General features: G+C 56.2%; 1 protein-coding gene across 3 annotated transcripts in view; it reads left to right on the top strand.

Annotated features, from left to right (window-relative positions):
- The first annotated feature begins 4,477 nt into the window (after nucleotides 1-4,477).
- HHIPL1 (HHIP like 1) overlaps nucleotides 4,478-19,548 on the top strand; it is a 29,168-nt gene continuing 14,097 nt past the window's right edge. Inside the window, exons 1-5 of one of the 3 annotated variants that reach the window (XR_014243360.1) lie at nucleotides 4,478-4,849; nucleotides 11,619-12,265; nucleotides 15,039-15,182; nucleotides 17,601-17,929; nucleotides 18,271-18,397. Coding sequence is in view for 1 of the 3 variants with exons in the window: in XM_082387719.1 (XP_082243845.1) it covers nucleotides 4,568-4,849; nucleotides 11,619-12,265; nucleotides 15,039-15,182; nucleotides 17,601-17,929; nucleotides 18,271-18,397 (1,529 nt within the window). In the remaining 2 variants the exon portion in view is untranslated. The remainder of the gene's footprint in view (nucleotides 4,850-11,618; nucleotides 12,266-15,038; nucleotides 15,183-17,600; nucleotides 17,930-18,270; nucleotides 18,398-19,548) is intronic. The other 2 variants (XR_014243361.1, XM_082387719.1) reach the window with 2 other exon arrangements.

The raw sequence follows: 19,548 nt of genomic DNA, 5'->3' as shown, positions 1-19,548 counted from the left end.
AGTGGCCCCACTGGGCAGACAGGTTGGCCCATGACGTTTCCCATCACTCTGGGGAAGAAACTAATGGCTGTGTAATTAGCAAGCGTCTGGTCGGCAGGAGCTGATGCATGGCCGGCTGCCCACACTGACCCAGTCTGGCCAGAATAGGTTTTGGGTGTTCCTCTGGCCTGTGTGTCGTGGTTCTGGCAGCCGACAGTGCCCTCTGGGCTCCTGGAAATGTGGGCAATGCTCCTGGACCCTCAGGCAATCCTCAGGACCAATGGGCTTGGACCCAGAGTGGCCAGCAGTGGCCTGGTCTCACCTCCTCCCTACCCCCACTCAAGAGGTAGGGAAATTGGGGCTGAGTTTGGGGCAGGGTCCTGCCTAGGGTCACAAGGGGAGTCGACAGCAGGATTGGGTGTCCCTCTTTTGCCAGGAGGGGCCTGGATGGGCAAGAAGGCAGCCTTTGGGCCCTGAAGCATCTGCTGACAGCACACACGAAGCCAATGTTTGGGGAAGAAAATCCGGAGGTTTCCTTAGCCACAGGCCTGGCTTCCGCCACTGTTTCCATCACACGGGGCTTGAGGGAACATCGGCTCAAAGAACCAGCTTTGTTCCTGCTGCTTAGGTAGTGTCCCCCTCCCCCCTACAAATGTCCCTGGCTCCAGATGGCATTTGGTGAAATCGTCCGGGCCTTCTAGCCCATGGCCCCCAGCTCTGGCAAGAGCCCAGGCATCAGGGGCTATGACATTCACTTGTGCTTCTTAGCTTGTCCCCCACTTAGGTAAGTAAGACAGGCAGGTTAGACGTGGCTGGAGTTGGGGGACTGCCTTGGCGGGGTGGCGGACAGGCTCTGGGAAAGCCTTTAATCCTGGAGAGTAGGCCTTTGTTATGGAGACCACTGTTGGAGTATTTCACGAGGGCCACTTTCCCCTCCCCCTGCAAGAGCTGTGAGGGGGGCTTGAGGGCTTCCTAGAGGTAAAATCCCCAAACCATGGCCCCTCCTTTAGACTGTGAAATCCCACCCCCACCCCAGGAGTTCCTCAGCCTCACGTTCTTCTGCACTGAGCGCCCAGCAATTCGTCAACATGACCTTGGAAGCTTGCCGACAGGCTCTGGTTCCAGCAACTTCTGCCCCAGGTGAGGAGATCACCGCTGGGACTCTGGACTTACTTGTCTCTCCAGATTTGGGGGTGGCGGTTGACCCTCAGACCTCAGTCCTCGAATGGATCTAGGAAAAGTCACCAATTTTCAGTCTGTTCAGCCTCTTTCTTATTGGCAAGACAGGAGTAACAAATTCCAAGCTCCTACACACCAGAGAGGAACCAGAGACTCTCAAGCACCAGCTTGCTGTGTGATGCAGCCTGTGTTTCCTCGTCTGTCTAGTGGGTCTCAACACAAAGACTCTGTGCCCACATGCTGCCGAGACCTGTCACAACAGGCGTGTTGGGGACCCTGGCAAATGTGAGTCGGTGGTGGAGGCACCAGTCAGAGCCCGAGCCCTCCAGCCTCCCTCTCCGTGACCTCAGGCGGCAGGTCGTCTCTGAAGTCAGACAGCCCAGCACACCAGAAAACAGCCAGGTGGGCACAGGGGCCTCGAGCCTCGTGCCCCATAGCTGCTTAATAAACATTTGTTAAATGAACTAATGAACAAATCTCTAGGTTTTCCACCCGGATGAGGATGGGGGCTCAGCATGACACCATGTTCTGGTCTCAGACTCTGCCTCGGTACCTGGCCAGGCCAGGTGTGTATGTTGGTGGGGAGGGTGTCTGCCTGGCCATCTCCTGTGGGAATGACATTGGGCATTGATGAGGCTGTCCCCAAATTTCATGGCTATGGCCCAGGCTCCGTGTCCCCCCCTTCTCTCGCATCCCAATACACCTTTTCCAGGGCCCTGTGTTGATGTTATTATTATGGTCTGAATGTTTGTGTCCCTCCAAAATTCATATGTCGAAATTCTAACCCCCAAGACAATGGTATTAGGAAGTGGGGCCTTTGGGAGGTGATTAGGTCATGAGGGTGGAGCCCCCATGAGTGGGATTAGTGCCCTTGTAAAAAGACACGAGCTTGCTTCCTATCACTCTTTCTGCCATATGAGGATACAATAAGAAAGCCATCTGCAATGCAGAAGGGAACCATCACCAGAACCCAACTGTGCTGGCACCCTGATCTTAAACTTCCAGCCTCTAGAACTGTGAGAAATAAATTTCTGTTGCTTGCAAGCCACCCAGTCTGTGGTATTTTGTTAGAGCAGCCTGAACAGAATGAGACAGGTATCATCACCCTGTCTGACTCCAGGCTGGGAGGAAGGGGCCATTGCAGAAGCCCTTTTCAGCTCCTGTCTTGGCTCTGCCCTTGCCCAGATCGTGTGCAGGAGGGCCCCTGAGGGCTGCGTTTCCCAGGCTGCAGCTCCAGCCTCTGCCTGCTAGGTAGGCCAGTGAAGGGAGCTGGAAGACCAGAGGAAGGGAGAAGCCAGGGAATTTCTCTCCCTCTGTCTCAGGCAGTATCTCTGAAGGGATTGTCTCCTTCGGCTCCACCAGACAGACCCACTGGGTGTCCGGCTTTGACCAGGTGACCCTCGCCCCTTGGCTTTAGTAACATTTCCTGCTGTTCCTCCATTCAGGGACTCGTGGAATCTTTTTTTTTTTTTTTAAGAATTTCACTTATTTATTTATTTATTTTTTGGCTGTGTTGGGTCTTCGTTTCTGTGCGAGGGCTTTCTCCAGTTGTGACAAGCGGGGGCCACTCTTCATTGCGGTGCGCGGGCCTCTCACTATCGCGGCCTCTCTTGTTGCGGAGCACAGGCTCCAGACGCGCAGGCTCAGCAGCTGTGGCACACGGGCTTAGTTGCTCCGCGGCATGTGGGATCCTCCCAGACCAGGGCTCGAACCCGTGTCCCCCGCATTGGCAGGCAGATTCCCAACCACTGCGCCACCAGGGAAGCCCCCAGGGACTTGTGGAATCTTACTGCTGTTGCTAGTCTCAAGGTTGCCTCACTGTCCCCTGTATGGCTTCTTGGTCATCAGTTCTCTGCATTAAATTCCCCTTGTTTTAAATACTTAGAGATGTCTGATCTTCTGTGTACTCTCTGGCTCATACATGGCACCTGTTCGGGCCTAAGCCACGGACCTCAGGGAGCTCACAGTCCTGCAGAATCGAAGCCACCCCCAGTCCTGCCATGAGGGGTGGCACAAAGACACAGATTGGCTTCCCCAGGGCAGCCCAAAGAGACCTGCCCAGGCTGGGTTTGTGAGCTGGGGCCATGAAGGCTAAGTAGGAGTTTGCCAGACAGAGAAGGTGGAGAAAGGCATTCCTGGGAGGAGCAAGTGCCAAGGTCCACCTGGGAAAGTGCCCAGGGGTGGGGGGCGGTTTGGTGCTATGAGATTCTGGGGTGGGGGGCGTGTGCGTGCGCGTGCATATAGGGGGTCCTGTCTGAGCAGCAGGAGGCTGAGTCCCGGCCTGCTCTGTGTGTTATACACCAGGGTTGCTCAAAGAGTGATCCCAGAATTTCTTGAATTAGAGTTTTGTAGGGTGCCGTAACAATCTCTGGGCCTCAGAAGGTCCATTTTTAGGGGGCTGGCTTGCTCCAAAGAGTGTGCAAACCACTGCCCTGGCCTCCGAGAGGCCTCAGACCTGGTTCAGCATGGGAAGGACCCCATGGTATTTGCTTTTCAGAAAAATCTCTCTGGTTCTGCGGAGTGGTGGTGATGGGGAGGGAGGAGAGGCCTGGGGCTGCTGGGGAAGCTGGTTCCATAACCCAGGTGCGTGATACAGGGCAGAAGCTGGGGCAGGAGCTGGAGGACGGACTGGATGCCCACCCAGGAGGTATACAGCAGTGGGCGGGGGGTGGGGCATGGCCTGCAGTCCCAGGCTGTCAGGGAATCTGCTGACCCAGGAGGGCAGAAAGGGAAGAAGCCTGGGGTGGGGGCCAAGGTTGGATTCTAGAGTCTGCCCCATCCTCCCTCCCCACGCTGGGCCTAGGTTTCACTTCTTGTCAGTCCCAGGGCAACACCACCAGCCCTTTACACGGCTGCATTCCCATTTTTAAGTGATTCTGTGAGCATTCCCAACCACTGGCTCCATCGTGTTCCTCCCCTGGCCCAGTCAGAGGTAGGACTGGAATCCAGGGGTCCAGGCCTCTGGCCGGGGGCTCCTGCACGTCCTGCGCTAAAAAGCGCCGGGGGTGGGGGCCAGCTGCGTCCCAGACGGCAACGGGAAACACAGTTGGCACCCAGGCCCCAGGAGGCCGGGTCACTGCCATTGTAATTGGAAAGACTCCAGGTCCAGGAGGAAAGGGCTGCCCGAACGGCGGGAACAGAGGTTGCGCCGAGTTCCGAGTTTTGCACCGCGCCCCTCTTCCTTCAGTCCCGCCCGGACATCCCCGACCAGAGGTGACCTCCTAGCAGGGGAGGTCCCCAAACCCCAGGCCCTGCGGGGCGGGCGCCCCGGGAGGGTGCTGGCGGGGCGAGGGGCGGGCGCTCAGGGCGCGGCCGGCGGCTACTTGTGGGCCGCACTGGGCCGGGGGTGCCCTCCCTCCGCCTCTTCCTCCGCGGGCCGGGCCGGGCCGGGGCGGAGCGGGGCGGCGGCATGGCGGGCCGGCGGGCCGGCGCCGGGACCGGGGTCCGGACGCTGCTGGCGCTGCTGGCGCTGCGGGCGCTCGGGGCCGCGGCGCACCCGCAGTGCCTGGACTTCAGGCCGCCCTTCCGGCCGCCGCAGCCGCTGCGCTTCTGCGCGCAGTACTCGGCATTCGGCTGCTGCGCTCCCGAGCACGACGCGGCGCTGGCCCGGCGCTTCGGGGCCCTGGCGGCGCGCGTGGACGCCGCGATTTGGGCCGAGTGCGCCGGCTACGCGCTTGACCTGCTGTGCCAGGTGAGCGGGCGCGCGGGGCGCGCGCCAGGGGCCTAGTTCCCAGATGGGAGGTCGGCTCTGGCAACCCCACTGGGCGAAGATCAAGAGTGGGCGGCGGGCTTTGGAACCCGAGGCCCCCCCCACCAGCCCCCGGCAGGAGTAATTGGGCACGGGGCAGGGATTCGGGCATCCTGGGATGGCTCTGGGCTTTGCCATCATTAGCTTTGTGACTTGGGCTTTCTCTGAGCCTCGGTTTCCCCTCCTGATGAGGTCATCACTCCCTCAGAGTTTGGGGGGCTCTTCTGCCCTGGCACCGCCTAAAGACCTCCAGTGCCTCGGCCCTGGAGAGCCTTGCCCTTGTCGGAGTACCAGGGTGGGAAGCGTTTGTCCCGCTCGGGACTCCCCTGCGCTGCCCCCCGGGGAGATGGGAGCCGCGGACCCCTGCAGAGGGCATGGTCAAAGCGCTGGACTTGGGTTTGTCGAGGGGTTTGGGGGGACACTGCTCCCAATGAGGGCCCTTCCCCCAACCTGAAGGAGCTGTCTGACAGACCCTCATTACTCCGGGATCCTGACGTGCACTGGTGCTTGATCCTGGGTGACCCCCGGTGCTGAGATGTCCCAGGTGATTCCAGACCATACCTTGGTCTGTGCTGTGCCCTTTCCCTGGGATGGCGCTCCCACCCGGTATAGGCATAGGCGCTTTCATCCTCCAGGACCACCCCAGTGACATCCCTTTGGTGAAACCCCTCTGCCCCCTGTGAGGGCTGAGGCCCTGCTTCTGCTCACACCAGATTGTGCCTCAGCTGTTCGCTTTCCTGAGTCCGGAGTGCCTGACCAGAACCCCTGGCCGGCAATGGGTCAAGGCTGAGAAGTCCTAAGGCTGGCCCTGGCCCAGCACCTGGGCAGTGAGAGGACCCATGGGTGGAGGGGTCCTGCCCACACAGCACAGAGTCGTAGCCTTCAGCCAGCAGGGGCAGGTGCTGATGGGAAGAGCGAGAGGGCTGGCTTAGATTCAGACATACTAGGTTTCGAGCCTGGCTCTGCCACTTCCTGGCTTTGCAACCCTGGGCAGGTCATCACTGCACTTCAGTTGCATCATGTTTACAACAGGGGCGATCCTAGCTTCCCCCCCAGGGTTGCCATGAAGACTAAATGACACATACTCAGGGCTCAGTGGACTATTCTGCCTGGCTTTCTCTAGTGCCTCCTTGGTCCCCACTGGCTGCCCAGCCCTGAGCAGGGACTGAGTGGGGCCTACAGGCTGATTCAGGGAACGCCCAGAGTGGCAGGGACTTGCTTGGTGGTCACACAACTCAGTGGTGGCCATGGTGGCACTTGGACCACAATCACTGCCATGTGAATGGGCCATCTGGGTAAGAAATAAGGGGGGGCTGGGAGCAGACAAGGAGACAGACCCTGGGGAGCTCCAGAATGCAAGGGGGTGGGCAGCTGTCCTTTGGTGTACTCTGCTGAGCACCCACTGTGCCTCTCAGGGGAGCCGGAATGGTCTGGCCAAGTGTCCACCTAGCTCGCCTGCCTGGGGACTCCTGGGGACCAGATCTGGTGGTCTTCCCACCCTGGTCATATAGCAGAATACATGCATCCACTCCACTCTTTTAAATTGAGCATTTACTATGTGCCAGGCTCAGCAGGGCCCAAAGGTGTGCAGGTCTGAGGAGGGAGAAGGGAAGGTTCAGTCCTGCTACCCCTCCCCTGGCAGGAGGCTCCCCTCTCTCCTTGGGAACCTTCCCAGCACGGCCTGGCCTTGCGCAAGCAGTGGTAGAATGGCCACTAGCATCTTACCCCAGGCATCTCTGGGAGTGACCTCATGTCTGCAGCAAGCTTGGAGAGTGCACCCGAGGCTGGATCACAGTTCCCCTGGCAGGCCCTCGTGGGAGGGAGGGAAGGAGAGTGCTAGATGGGGGATGGTGTTCTCTGCAAGCCAAGGCTGCGTCTGGATTGAGCACCTCCAGATTTCCATGAGGGGAGGTGGCCAAGGTACCTTATTTACAAGTTTCAGTCAATGACAGCATTCAGGGATCCACATCTGCTTGGACTCCAGATGGAGAGAGAGACCATGAAACCATGCCTACGCCCAAAGTCCCCCCCGAACCTGCCCCTATCTGGCACCCACAACTCCTCTAGATGCCCAGGATGGCAGTAGTCCCTCCTGGCCCCTTTAGACCCTTTCTTGGGGCTTTGCCCTCGTCCATCTGATGCCTGTGTCACTGGGAGGAGTAGAGACAACTTGTGACACATGGCAGCTCAGGTCCCAGGTTGATGGGAGCCAGTCCACATGACGAACTTCCCATGTAACTGAGGTGGCCTCTTTAAGTACCTAAAATCATCAAAGCATGGTTTCTGATAGAAGTCTGTGCAAAACATGGTCTGCAGGCTCGGGTACTGGGCAGACATTTCCTCGGAGCCTGTTAGGAGTTGGCCCTATGCTGGGTGCTGGGCCCAGAGGCAGTTGGCCAGTAGCAAGCTCAGTCTCAAAAGTCCCCTTGTTCAATTCAGGAGACAGACACACAGACACTTACCAGAATGGCCAGAAGGCTTCCCAAGGGTGACTGTGGAGCCATAGTGAGAAAGGCCACACTTACCCTGAAAAAGTCAGGGAAGCCTTCCTGGAGGAGGGAACACTGAGTTGCCTCTTGATAGTCCATATTGTCTGAGCATTATTTCAACAAACACATGCATCATTTCAGTTTATTCCTCCCAATAACTCTATGAGGTTGGAATTTTTTCCCCTTTTATAGATGAAGACATAGGCACAGAGAGGGTAAGGAAATTGCCCAAGGTCACTCAGGGAATGGTAGACTCAGTCTCCAGTGTGCTCTGACTCCAAAGCCCCTCTCTTAATCACTTTGCCTGCCTTCTTGAAGCCCCACCATGTGCTGGGCCCTGGGGTCCCTGCCCTGAATGGTCTCACAGCCTATGGGGTGGACACACAAAGAGATAATTAAGTCCTAGTCAAGCAGACCAGCTGAGCAGTGGGGAGGTGACAGCAGAAGTGGAGAGCTCACACTGCAAGCTACAGAATTACAGTTTGGTGAATGTTGTGTCTGAGATATGGACAGAGAACTGTAGGAGCATCCACAAGGGCTGGGGGAATCAGGGCCCTGAGAGAATAGAGGTGTAAGGGAAGACTGTTGAGTTGGGCTTTGAGTCATGAATAGGAGTTTGCCAGATGCAGAAGTGGGCGAGGAGGGAATGTCCTATAAGAGAATACTGTGTACAAAGACTCAGTCTTCCTGGGGAAATTCCTGGTGGTCCAGTGATAGGACTCAGCATTTTCACTGCTGAGGGCCCGGGTTCAATCCCTGGTCGGGGAACTCAGATCCCGCAAGCTGCATGGCGCAGTCAAAAAAAAAAAAAAGACTTGGTCTTCCTAAAGAGTAGACGGTGGACATGAGAAGCCTTCAGGACTCAGGACCATGGCTCTTGAGTGTCAGCAACGGCACATTGGCAACCTCGGGGCGATAATGTGGGCAGGCTGTTTGCGCCTGTGCTGAAAGGCCCAGGCAGCTAAGCAATGTGATACTGGGTTGGTTTTCCATGGGTTTTCTGCTGCCTCCCCCTCACCGACCACTGTGAGGCTAGTTGCCGATTGAACTCCTTGCGAGCAGCGACCGCTGCACCCTCTTGTCATTTCCTGCTCTGGACTACCCAGGCCTGGGCACCAGGTTTGTATTGTGTGTAAGTAAGAGTGCATGGGTCATGAGTAAGGGTTGGCCGGACCCGGTGGCTTGATGCACGGCTGCTGGAATTCCAGCCTGACTCCCTGGAGGCCCTCCCTGCTCCGTCTCCAGTTCCGGGTGGGGTCTTGATGAGTGGAGGGCACTCAGACTGGCTTCCAGAAGTCTGTTTTGCTCCCCACTGTGTCTCTGGAGCCGAGGACAGTGCCTGGCACAGAGTCGGTACCCAGTAAACACTTGATGAATGAAACTCTGCTGAGTAATCTGAGAAAAGCCCTGGTCTGGGCATCATGAGGCCTGGGTCTGAGCCTTGGCTTGGCCACTTCTTGGCGCCTGGCCTCCTTTAAGCCTCAGGTTCTCATCTATACAGTAGAAATCACAATGACCCTACCTCGCAATGACTAAATGAGGCGTGTGTGCACACAGACCCTCCCTGGTCCACCCACGGCTGCTGGCTGGGTCACAGGAGGCTCCAGGGGAACCGTGGGAGAGGTGGCACTACACAGAGGCCAGGGCCTGGCCGTCTGGAACATGTGAAAACGCTCTCCCTGTCTGGGCCTGGGCAGTACTGACCAGACCCACAAGCACGTCACCAAGTGGCCCTCAGGCCCACAGTAGCAGTAGTTGGGCCAGGAGGACAGGCCGTGGTGTGACCAAAAGCCACAGTCGTGTAAAGGGAGGGTACGGGCCCCTGGCCAGGAGCCTGAGAACACAGTCAGGAGGGCAGCCTGCCACCTGCTGCCCCTGAGGGCCTCCTGTTGGAACCCAGCCTGGCCCTGCCTGTGAGGGGGGAGCGTGTGCCTGTCTGCACCTCCCCTGCTGCGGGAAGAGCATCCCCTGACGCCTCGGGGGCCCAGGGCTGAGTCAGACCAGGCCTTGGCCTGGTGAGCTCACGCAGGGGGTGAGCGGGGGGTATCAGGCACATAAATAGTTACATATGCTCAGGTCAGAGGCTCTAACCGAGGGAGTCCCTTAGAGAGCCTGGGGTGCTAAGGCCTCTGCTCTGGGGGGCTCTCAGCTCTCAGCTCTCAGGTGGTGGGCGCTGGAGCCTGAAGCTGGGAGAGGCCTGGTCACATTTGTTGCCACTGCCTGGGTTCCCAGAAAGCAGAACCTGGGGCAAAGCTCATGGCTCTTCCCCTTATTAGGGTGAGAGGACGCTGTAAGCGGAAGTGACAAGGAGCAGAGTGGGAGCCCAGTCAGGGATGCAGTTGCGAGTCGGCTGCTGCCAAACGTGACTGATGCTTGAACTGGCAAGACTGTGGTTCCAAGAAACCACACAAACTGTGAATCAGGACTGTCCTGGGGAGGCGGGGGGAGGAGGAGGGCAGAGCCAGTTATCCGTCAGTTCCCTTCTCCCAGGGGTCAAAGGTCTGCCACATCAGGCATTAACTCCCCCACATTCCGGATGGGGCCCACGTGGGAGATGAGTGGGGTCCCAAGCGTCTCATCAATGGGGATGCCCTCGGTGGGAGGTGAGGGGTGAGCCACGGCTGTTGGGTTTTACCCTGTGAAGTTAGATCCCAAGACCAGTGAGGTCAAGAAGGTCTGAAGAGGTGCCCGGGGGCCGGGGGGTTCCTGATTGACTTATCTCACAGAATAGCAGCTCTGGCAGCAGAGGACAGCCCCAGGGCCCTGCCTGGGAGGGGCTGAGCCCAAGGTGACTAAGGGATGGAGGAAGGGGGTCCCGGTGGTCAGGGGGACATGTGGGCATGAACGTAATCAACGCACTCACACGTGTACATGCACCAGCCTCCCCGGTGCTGGGAGGATGGGGTTGGCCTGAGACCAAACCCAGATCCTCCATGCTGACCGATGGCGCTGGGTGACACTGGGGGGCCCGCACCTGGGTCTCCCCGTCTGTAGCACTCTCACCCTCATGGGCTCTTTCTTTTTTTTTTTTATTAATTAATTTATTATTTACTTTTGGCTGCATTGCGTCTTTGTTGCTGCACGTGGCTTTCTCTAGTTGCGGTGAGGGGGGGGCTACTCTTTGTTGCGGTGCGTGGGCTTCTCATTGCGGTGGCTTCTCTTGTTGAGGAGCACGGGCTCTAGGCACGCGGGCCTCAGTAGTTGTGGCGCACGGGCTTAGTTGCTCCGCGGCATGTGAGATCTTCCCGGACCAGGGCTCGAACCCACGTCCCCTGCATTGGCAGGCGGATTCTTAACCACTGCGCCACCAGGGAAGCCCCCCTTCATGGGCCCTTGTGATGATTAAATGAATAATGGAGGGAGGAGCCCTTATTCCTCGTTAAGGGCTGGTCAGGGTGGGTCAGTGCTCGGCGCAATCCCTAGTATTCACTGTGGGCCTCGTATGTGCTGCACATGGTCTCAGGCTCCGGGGTACGGCAGTGCCCAAGACAGGCAAAATTCCTGCCCTCGTGGAATTCAGGTTCTGAGGAAGACAGACAATAAACATGTAAACACGCTGATTTTATAATAATATCAGGGAATGTTAAGATTTTGGTTTTTTGTTTTTTAAGCCGAGTCAGAGGCCAGGAGGGAATGGGGGTGATGGCTGGGTGGTCAGGGAAGACTTCCTGGAGGTGCCCCTTGAGTAGGGATCTAAAAAGAGTGGAGTGAGGGAATTCCCTGGTGGTCCAGTGGTTAAGACGCCGTGCTTCCTATGCAAGAGATGCAGGTTCGATCCCTGGTCGGGGAGCTAACATCCCGTGTGCCATGTGGTGTGGCCAAAAAAGTGAATTAATTTAAAAAATTTTAAAAGTGGTGTGAATCATGGAGGTATAGGGCGGAGGCAGCATATTAAAAGAGAAAGTGTATAAAAATGCCTCAGATCCTTTCTGGCACACAGTAGGTGCTTAAGAGTAGCTCCTGATGCTGATGTTAGTAGTAGTAGTAATAGTGTGGTTATTCTAACAGAAGCATCAAGGCTAGAGAGAAGGAATGAAGGCGAGGAGATACAGGCCCCGTGTAGCCGCTGCTGTAGTTGAGACAGTTGGTGGTAATGGACAGATGGCATCCTCCCATTTTACAGATCAGCAGACTGAGGTTCTAGGAGGTGGGGTGAGCTGCCCGAGGTCACACAGCTGGTAAGACCACCCCAGAGCATCCCTGAGCCATCCCTGTCTGTGCAGGAATGCTCGCCGTATGCGGCCCACCTCTACGACGCGGAGGATCCGTCCACGCCCCTGAGGACCGTGCCCGGGCTCTGCGAGGACTACTGCCTGGACCTGTGGCGGTCGTGCCGGGGCCTCTTCCACCACCTGTCGCCCGACCGCGAGCTCTGGACGCTGGAGGGCAACCGCGCCAAGTTCTGCCGCTACCTGTCGCTGGACGACACAGACTACTGCTTCCCGCGCCTGCTGGTCAATGAGAACCTCAACTCCAACCTGGGCCGTGTGGTGGCCGACGCCATGGGCTGCCTGCAGCTATGCCTGGAGGAGGTGGCCAATGGGCTGCGCAACCCCGTGGCCATGGTCCACGCCCGGGACGGCTCCCACCGCTTCTTCGTGGCCGAGCAGCTGGGGCTGGTGTGGGTCTACCTGCCCGACCGCTCACGGCTGGAGAAGCCCTTCCTGAACATCAGCCGGGCCGTGCTCACATCGCCCTGGGAGGGCGACGAGCGGGGCTTCCTGGGCCTCGCCTTCCACCCCGGCTTCCGGCACAATGGCAAGCTCTACGTCTACTACTCAGTAGGTGTGGGCTTCCACGAGTGGATACGCATCAGCGAGTTCAGGGTCTCAGAGGATGACGTGAACGCTGTGGACCACGACTCGGAGAGGTGGTTCCCCGGGAGACCAGGCGGGAGGGGCGGGGCCGCAAGCACGGATGAGCACTGGCGTGACCACATACGGCCAGCTGGAGTTGTGCCCCTCAAGAGTTGTGAAATATTTTGAATGTCACGCTTGGTGAGGGGGCCGAACCCCATGTTCTGGGGTCAGGGGAGGGGCAGTTGCCAAACAGACATCACCGGCTCATGCCCAACTCCTCCATCAGGTACTTTAGATGGTGCATTTCATTTGGCTCTCATACAGCCCCATTTTACAGATGAGGAAGTGGAGGCTCAGAGAGGTGACGGGACTGTTAGGTCACACAGCTAGGAAGTGTCAGAGCTGGAACCCTGGTCTGTCTGCCTCCCTCCCAGGCCCAACCCACTGCTCCTAGCAGGGCACTATGGCCCCAAGGCCCCAGTCTCACCTGGCCCCACCTCCTATTTCTCACCTGGACCCTCTGCCCCCCAGGCAGATTGCTCTCCTCCCCACCCTCCCCCAACAGGTTTATCCGTTCCTTGCCTCCAGGCCTCTGCTTCTCTCAACTCCCAGCCTGCTCTCTGGGTATTAGTTATGCCCCAGCTGTTTTCAAAACAGGTTTGACCTAGCCTGGCAAGAAGGGCATACATAATCTGTCTCCAATGGGAAAATAAATCCTGTACCAGGTCACTCAAATAGGCAGAATTTGATACTGGGAATTAGTTCCTCAGGTGTTGGAAATGATGAAAGAGCAACCTGGGGAAGAAGGGAGGCAACTCTGAGTTTAACAACCGGAGGGAGCTGCCTCTGTCTCTTGGGCTGTGAGAAGTGGGGTTACTGGAGCCCCTGAGCTGGGGCCACTTGGTGGAAGCTGGAACCATGGTGGACCTGGGTTGGGGGAGCTGGAGCCAGGTAGGAGGTGCAGGGACTGCCAAGACACTGCCTGAAACAGACAGAGAGAGAGAGAGGGAGAAATACCGCTGCCTCTCCACCCGCTACTCCCCACTCCCCGCCCTCCAGTCTCTGGCTAATGCCTTCCACTGGCTGAACCTAGCTGGAGGCCACGTAGCCGAGGAGCATGGGAAATGTAGTTTTCAGGAGCTGGCCCCCTGAAGTAGAGGAGCATGTAAGGGGAGGACCAGGACTGATCTGAGGGCAAATAGACAAATAATAGCACATCATGCATTCAATAAAATTGTAAACTCTTGACATTGAACGTATAAAAAGAAGGAGTTAAATATGCTGGCTAATGTGAGGTCTAAAGTAGATTTTGCCTGTGAGCTTCCTGGCAGCCAGGGCAAAAGGAGAAAACATAATTCTCATTAACTTATATGAGGCTGCACAACCAATTCTCCAAGAGAGGTCAAGTTTATCACATGGATCTCACAGAGGGGAGAGAGAGGGACAGAGTGGATGTGTCTTCAATGGTGACTTTTAAAAATTGATTCCTGATGAAGACTGAAGGTGGAACACAAAATAAACAGATGAATATATTGCAGAGTTAGGGTTCAGCAAAGGCTCTACGGGGACCTCACAAGTACAAGCCTAGAAATTGGCTCTTGCAGGGGCAGAAGTAGTCACAGCTGGCTCAGGGCAGAGCCAGGAGTGAGTGATCATCCTTGCCTGAGTCAGCTGTCAGTCTCTGTTCTCAGGGCTGAGACCCCAATGGGAGATGGATGACCGACAGTCGGAGCTGTCCTCTCCATGGAGGACCTGGAGTTTGGGGTTGTGTATGACTTACCAAGTCGTGTGTGTTGGCCTCACGATAGAAAGGCTTCTGGTCTTGGCTCTGAAGGTCCAAAGTCCTGGGTTCAAGTTGCTTGACATTTCTGTATCTCAGGTTTCTCATCTGTATTAATAAGGGCTTGGCAAGTCAGTCACCAATCCTGGAAAACCTAAACCAGCCTAAGCATTTCGATCAGAGGGAATTTAGTACAGGGAGTTGGCTACAAAGGGATTGGGAGGGATGGAGAAGGAAAAGGGGATGGTCAGGTTACCTAAAGATGAGTTCCTGTGAGAAGCTAGAGGAACAAAAGGCAAAAGCGTCTTTGTGCTGCTGAGTTTTGCCCCTCCTGGTATCCAGATGTCTGGGTGGAAACCCAGGAGTCCATATTTGCCAGCCACTGTTGCCCTTCCTGCAACCACCGCTTCTGGAGGCAGCACCAGAAACTAGGGAAATGTGGCCCCTCCCTTCTCCTTGCCTTCCCTCCTCCATTGGCAAGCCCCTAACCGGAAGCCAGCTGGCTGGCAGTATGGTGGAAGGTTCCCGCCCTGGCAGTAAAGGAGGTTGCTGAGGAGTGCGTGTGACTGAGCACAACCCACACCATCCAGCCCACCTCCTTAGAAGCTGCAGCACATAATCAATGAGAGAGTGTGTCAGAAGTGCTCGGCTTAAGTGGCTGGCGTGTGGGTAGCTATGATGAAGAGCCAGTTGTGCCAGTGATTGGGTCAACAGTCTCGCTCGATCCTAACAGGGCAGGTGCTAGCTGTGGGGAGAGTGGAAAAAGCGCTAGACCAGAACTGGAAGTCCTGAGTTCTAGTCCCAGCTCTGCTATCTATGGGCTGTGTGACCTTGGGCAAGTTGCTCAACCTCTCTGAGCCTCTCGGTTCTCATTGGCACAATGGTGTGAATTATTCCTGCCCAGCCTGCCAGATCCTTATAAAAATCACCTGCTACAAAGGATCTGAAAAGTCTTTCCAACTATGAAATGGCATCCAGGAGAGAGGAGGTTTTATTGCTGTGATCTTGTTTTGTGTTTTGGCTGAGGTTTTTTTTGGGGGGGCGGGGTGTTTATCTTCTTTTAGGATAATCCTGGAGATCGAAGAACCAGCCTCGAACCATAATGGGGGCCAGCTGCTCTTTGGGGATGATGGGTACCTCTACATCTTTACTGGAGATGGCGGGATGGCTGGAGACCCCTTTGGAAAGTTTGGAAATGCCCAAAACAAGTATGTTCTGATTTGGTTGGCTGGTGGGTTGTTTTACATACTCCTAGTTTACATACTATCCTGGAGTGGGGGTTACTTCCTCGGCCACGAAGTGTAGGGTAGTAGAAAGGGCTTTGGACCCCAGCTCAGTCTGCAGCTAGCCAGGTGGGGAACCCAGTCACTTCCTCTCATCAGTTAGAGAAGAAGAAGAAGAATCCCCATGGGGAGAATAATAATAATAATCTAGTCATGAAGAATAAAGGTGATCACGTTGTCATGGGTACCTGAGAGGTGACATCACAGAGCCTCTGGGAAGATCAGATTTTCTCTGAAGTCTGCCCAGCCCAGCTGGAGCCAGAGGAAGGAAAAGGGTGTTTTCCAGACCTAATGGGGAGTGTGAGCTGGTTGGAGCAGGGCTGTATGGGTGGGCATGTGGATTTTCTGCCCCAAGGGTCACCCAAGATGGCCCAGAAATTGAGGCATAGTCTTGCTCTCAGTTCCTCACTTCTGGACTTGAGTAGATGGCCTGCCACCATTCCCCTCCTTACACACAAACACACGCACACACCACACACATACACACACACACACACACACACACGAGTCTCGTGCATATAGATGAGGATATCCAGGAGTCTCAGGGCAGCCTCTTCCATTCTCTTAGTCAAAATCACAAAACCTTCCTCAGCCCAGAAAGTAAAAATAGCGAGTATGATGTTGATTACAGTAATTAAAGTGCTCCCAATTTGTGACTTGTGCTTTCATACGTGACAGTGTAAGAATCATTGCAGCTTTCTCATGTTTGGGATGTATTTAGAGATGAAGTTGAGAAAATAGAAATTAAGGATTTGTGGATAATTGGACAGGACTTAAAACATTATTTTGCTGTTATGAGTTTTGCCCACTTATATATCAAAGCTTGGTGCGTGGTTTATGGGCTCCAGGGAGTAATCTGTAGCTTGGTGCTGAGCAGACTGGAATGTATGAGAGGAACTCGCTGGGGCAAAACCTAGAAGTCCACAATAGGGGATTAACTGTGGGGCATCTACTGGGGGAGACCGTTTTATCATCATGAAAGAGAATACTTGTGAGGTATCTTTAATGATGAGGGAAATGCTTGGGTGCTGATGCTATGTGAGAATGATGGGGTACACAGTTGCATCAAATGGGCGGACCGGCCAGTCCTGCCTTGAAAAGCAAGCCAAAGGGAGTGCACCAAAATGCTAACAGCTAGGGGAAAACCACGCAGTAAGTAAGAGCATCAAAAAATCACAGATGAAGAGGGCGTACATCTTTAAGCACGTTGCAGGTTCCATCATGTGTCACTTTTGTTATGCAATGAATGAGACCCAAAAGCTGCTCACCCCCAGTGGCTGCATGGAGGTTAGGGCTGCACCCTGTTCTGCGTGGCTCTGGAGGGCACATCCTGAGGTCTCCTCGCTCCAAGGGCTCCGGAAGCTGATGTTGCATGGTGCCAAGGAGTGACCTCACTTCCAGTCCAGAGCTGCCTGAGGGATCTGTCAAGTTGTCCCCCTCTCAGAACGTGGGTTGCCTCATCTTTGAGATCAGGGTGGTGTGTGTGGAGTGTGGGGTGAATTAAACTGCTTCTGAGGCCTGTTTGGCTCTCTGACATGCTGCGATGGCACTGGGGGTGTATGAGAGAGATGGCAAGTACCCCAGCCTCCCGTTTCCTGCTAAGATCTGAGGTGCTCTCTCTCCCCTCTCCCTGCCCTGACCTGTACTCTTGTGTGGGGCACTTGACTTTGATTGCAGGTATTCATTCATTCACTCAGCAAACACTTCATGAGCACCTGCTACATGCCACTCACTGTGCTAGGTGCTGTAAGAAAGCTGTAAATAGGAGTAATTTTTCTGGTATCATTTTCACCCTGCAGCACAACCCTGTGAGTAGGCAGGAAAGAGAGGGACCACCTAATATCACAGTGGAGGACACCAAGGTCCGGGGAGATTAGAAAGTGTGGTAAAGAGCTTGGATTTCTGCAGCCAGGCTGCCTAGGCTGGATCCCACTCCTATCATTTACCGGGGGTGTGGCAACTGGGGATGTTTTATGACCTTTCGGAGCTCAGCTGCCCCATCTGTAAAACGGGGATCACAATAGCACCCACCTACCTAAAAGATTCGTTGTGAGGATGAAACAAAGCAATAGATGGTATGTATGTCCAATACTTAGGACAAGGCCTGGCACTTGGTAAGGTGCCCGATAAATGTCGAATGAATGAATGAGGTTACCCAGCTGGCAAGTGGCTGAGGAGGACGTGAACCCGGGGTCTCTGGCCGCACAGCCGAGGCTCTCCTTGCACCTGGGTTGGCCGTGGGCCCCGGGCCCCGGCACCCCTATCCCCGCACCTGCCCCGCGGTGCCCGAGCCGCTGGCGCGGGGAGACCCCGAGCCGGCTCCTTCTCTCACCCGGCCCGCAGGTCGGCGCTGCTGGGCAAGGTGCTGCGCATCGACGTGGACCGCAACGAGCGCGGCCCGCTCTACCGCATCCCGTCCGACAACCCATTCGTGGGCGACCCCGCCGCGCGGCCGGAGGTCTACGCCCTCGGGGTGCGCAACATGTGGCGCTGCTCCTTCGACCGCGGCGACCCGGCGTCGGGCGCGGGCCGCGGGCGCCTCTTCTGCGGTGACGTGGGCCAGAACAAGTTCGAGGAGGTGGACCTGGTGGAGCGCGGCCGCAACTACGGCTGGCGCGCCCGCGAGGGCTTCGAGTGCTACGACCGCAAGCTGTGTGCCAACACCTCCCTCGGTGACCGCCCCCCGCCCCCCCGCGCCCTCGAGGACCTGTCTCCCCGGATCTGCCCCCCACTCCACGGCTGTGCGCCCGCGCCTCCCTTCGTGGCCAACCGCGCCCCCGTCCGGGACTTCCTTGCCCGCGCAAACCCATGCCCTCGCCCACCACCCCCACCCCCCCACCCCCGCTTTACAAACTTGAAACACCACCCTTTCTGGTTGACTGGGGCCCCATCTCGGGCCCTCTTGGGAACCTCCCCCCCCTTGCCCCCCCCTCCCCCGTAAGACTCAGGACCACCCAAGAAGCCTTGTTGGGAACCGGCTGCAGGCTCACCCCAGCTTCTCCCGCCTCTGCAGATGATGTGCTGCCGATTTTCGCCTACCCGCACAAACTGGGCAAGTCGGTCACTGGGGGCTACGTCTACCGGGGCTGCGAGTACCCGAACCTGAACGGCCTCTACATTTTCGGAGACTTCATGAGCGGGTAAGTGGCCTGACACCAGTTCTGAGGGGGCAGGGACTGCAGAGGTGAAAGGTGGGGGAGTGTACAACACCCTTGATAGCCCCGGGGCCATCTGGATCCTGGGAGCCAGGACCTGCCGTTGCACCAACTGGCCAGAGAGGTCACCCTGCTGGAGAGAGGGGAGCTGGGGCTCCAGCTGAGGTCTGCCTGCGGGGCCCGTGGAGCCTGGCTGCCGGATTCCCATGCTTTATGGCAGTGTTGCCTCCACCCACTGAGCCCCTAGAGGGTGTGTGTGTGTGTGTGTGTGGGAGAGGGGTTGGGATGAGTCACACCCCAAACAGGTTTCGGAGGGGGTAGAACATACCTCCCAAGCCTGCTGTGGGTCAGCCTCTCTCCCCAGGGGAGCTTATGGAAACTCATGACCATCTCGTTCTCCTGTTGTATAGAGGGGAAAACTGAGGACCAGAGAGGCCCAGGGAAGCTATACACCTGGCATGATGTTTAAAAGTACAGCTGAGATGGCCTATGTTCAAAGCCTGGCACGCTTATTAGCCATGTGACCTTGAGCCAGTTACTTCACCACTCTGTGCTTCAGTTTCCTCATCTGCAAAATGATAATAGTACCTGCTTACTAGGGTTGTTTGAGACCTGTTCATACATATACAGCACTTAGAATCTAGAATGTGCTCGATTTCTGTGTTTTGTTTGTTTGTTTGCTTGTTTAATAAGGTGGAAGGATCTGTTGGACCCTTCCAGCCTCATGTGAAATGAATTTTTTGTTTGTTTGTTTGTTTTTTTGCCACACGGTGCAGCTTGTAGGATCTTAGTTCCCTGACCAGGGATTGAACCTGGGCCCCCTGCAGTGGAAGCGTGGAATTCTAACCACTGGACCACCAGTTCTTAATTATTCCCACCCTAGCCTCTCCATGTAAGGGCAGCTGAACTGGGTCCCTCGGGAGAGGAAATAAGGAAGCCCGAGGCTGGTAGAATTCTTACCTCCTCCAGGCTGCTGACCTAGGGTGGCTTTGTGGCCAGTGCATCTACAGCTGGAGCTGACAGAGAACCCTGACCTGGGCCTCTGGTTGCTGGGTCCTTCTCCCAGCTTAGGGTCTCCCTCTGGGACTCAGTTATCCCATCTGGAAAATGGGTCCAGATGAAACCCCTTTTTTTAA

This window comes from Balaenoptera borealis (genome assembly GCF_965194805.1).
Source record: "Balaenoptera borealis genome assembly, chromosome: 3".
Lineage (NCBI taxonomy): Eukaryota > Metazoa > Chordata > Mammalia > Artiodactyla > Balaenopteridae > Balaenoptera > Balaenoptera borealis.
This window is presented reverse-complemented; position numbering and strand designations above follow the sequence as displayed.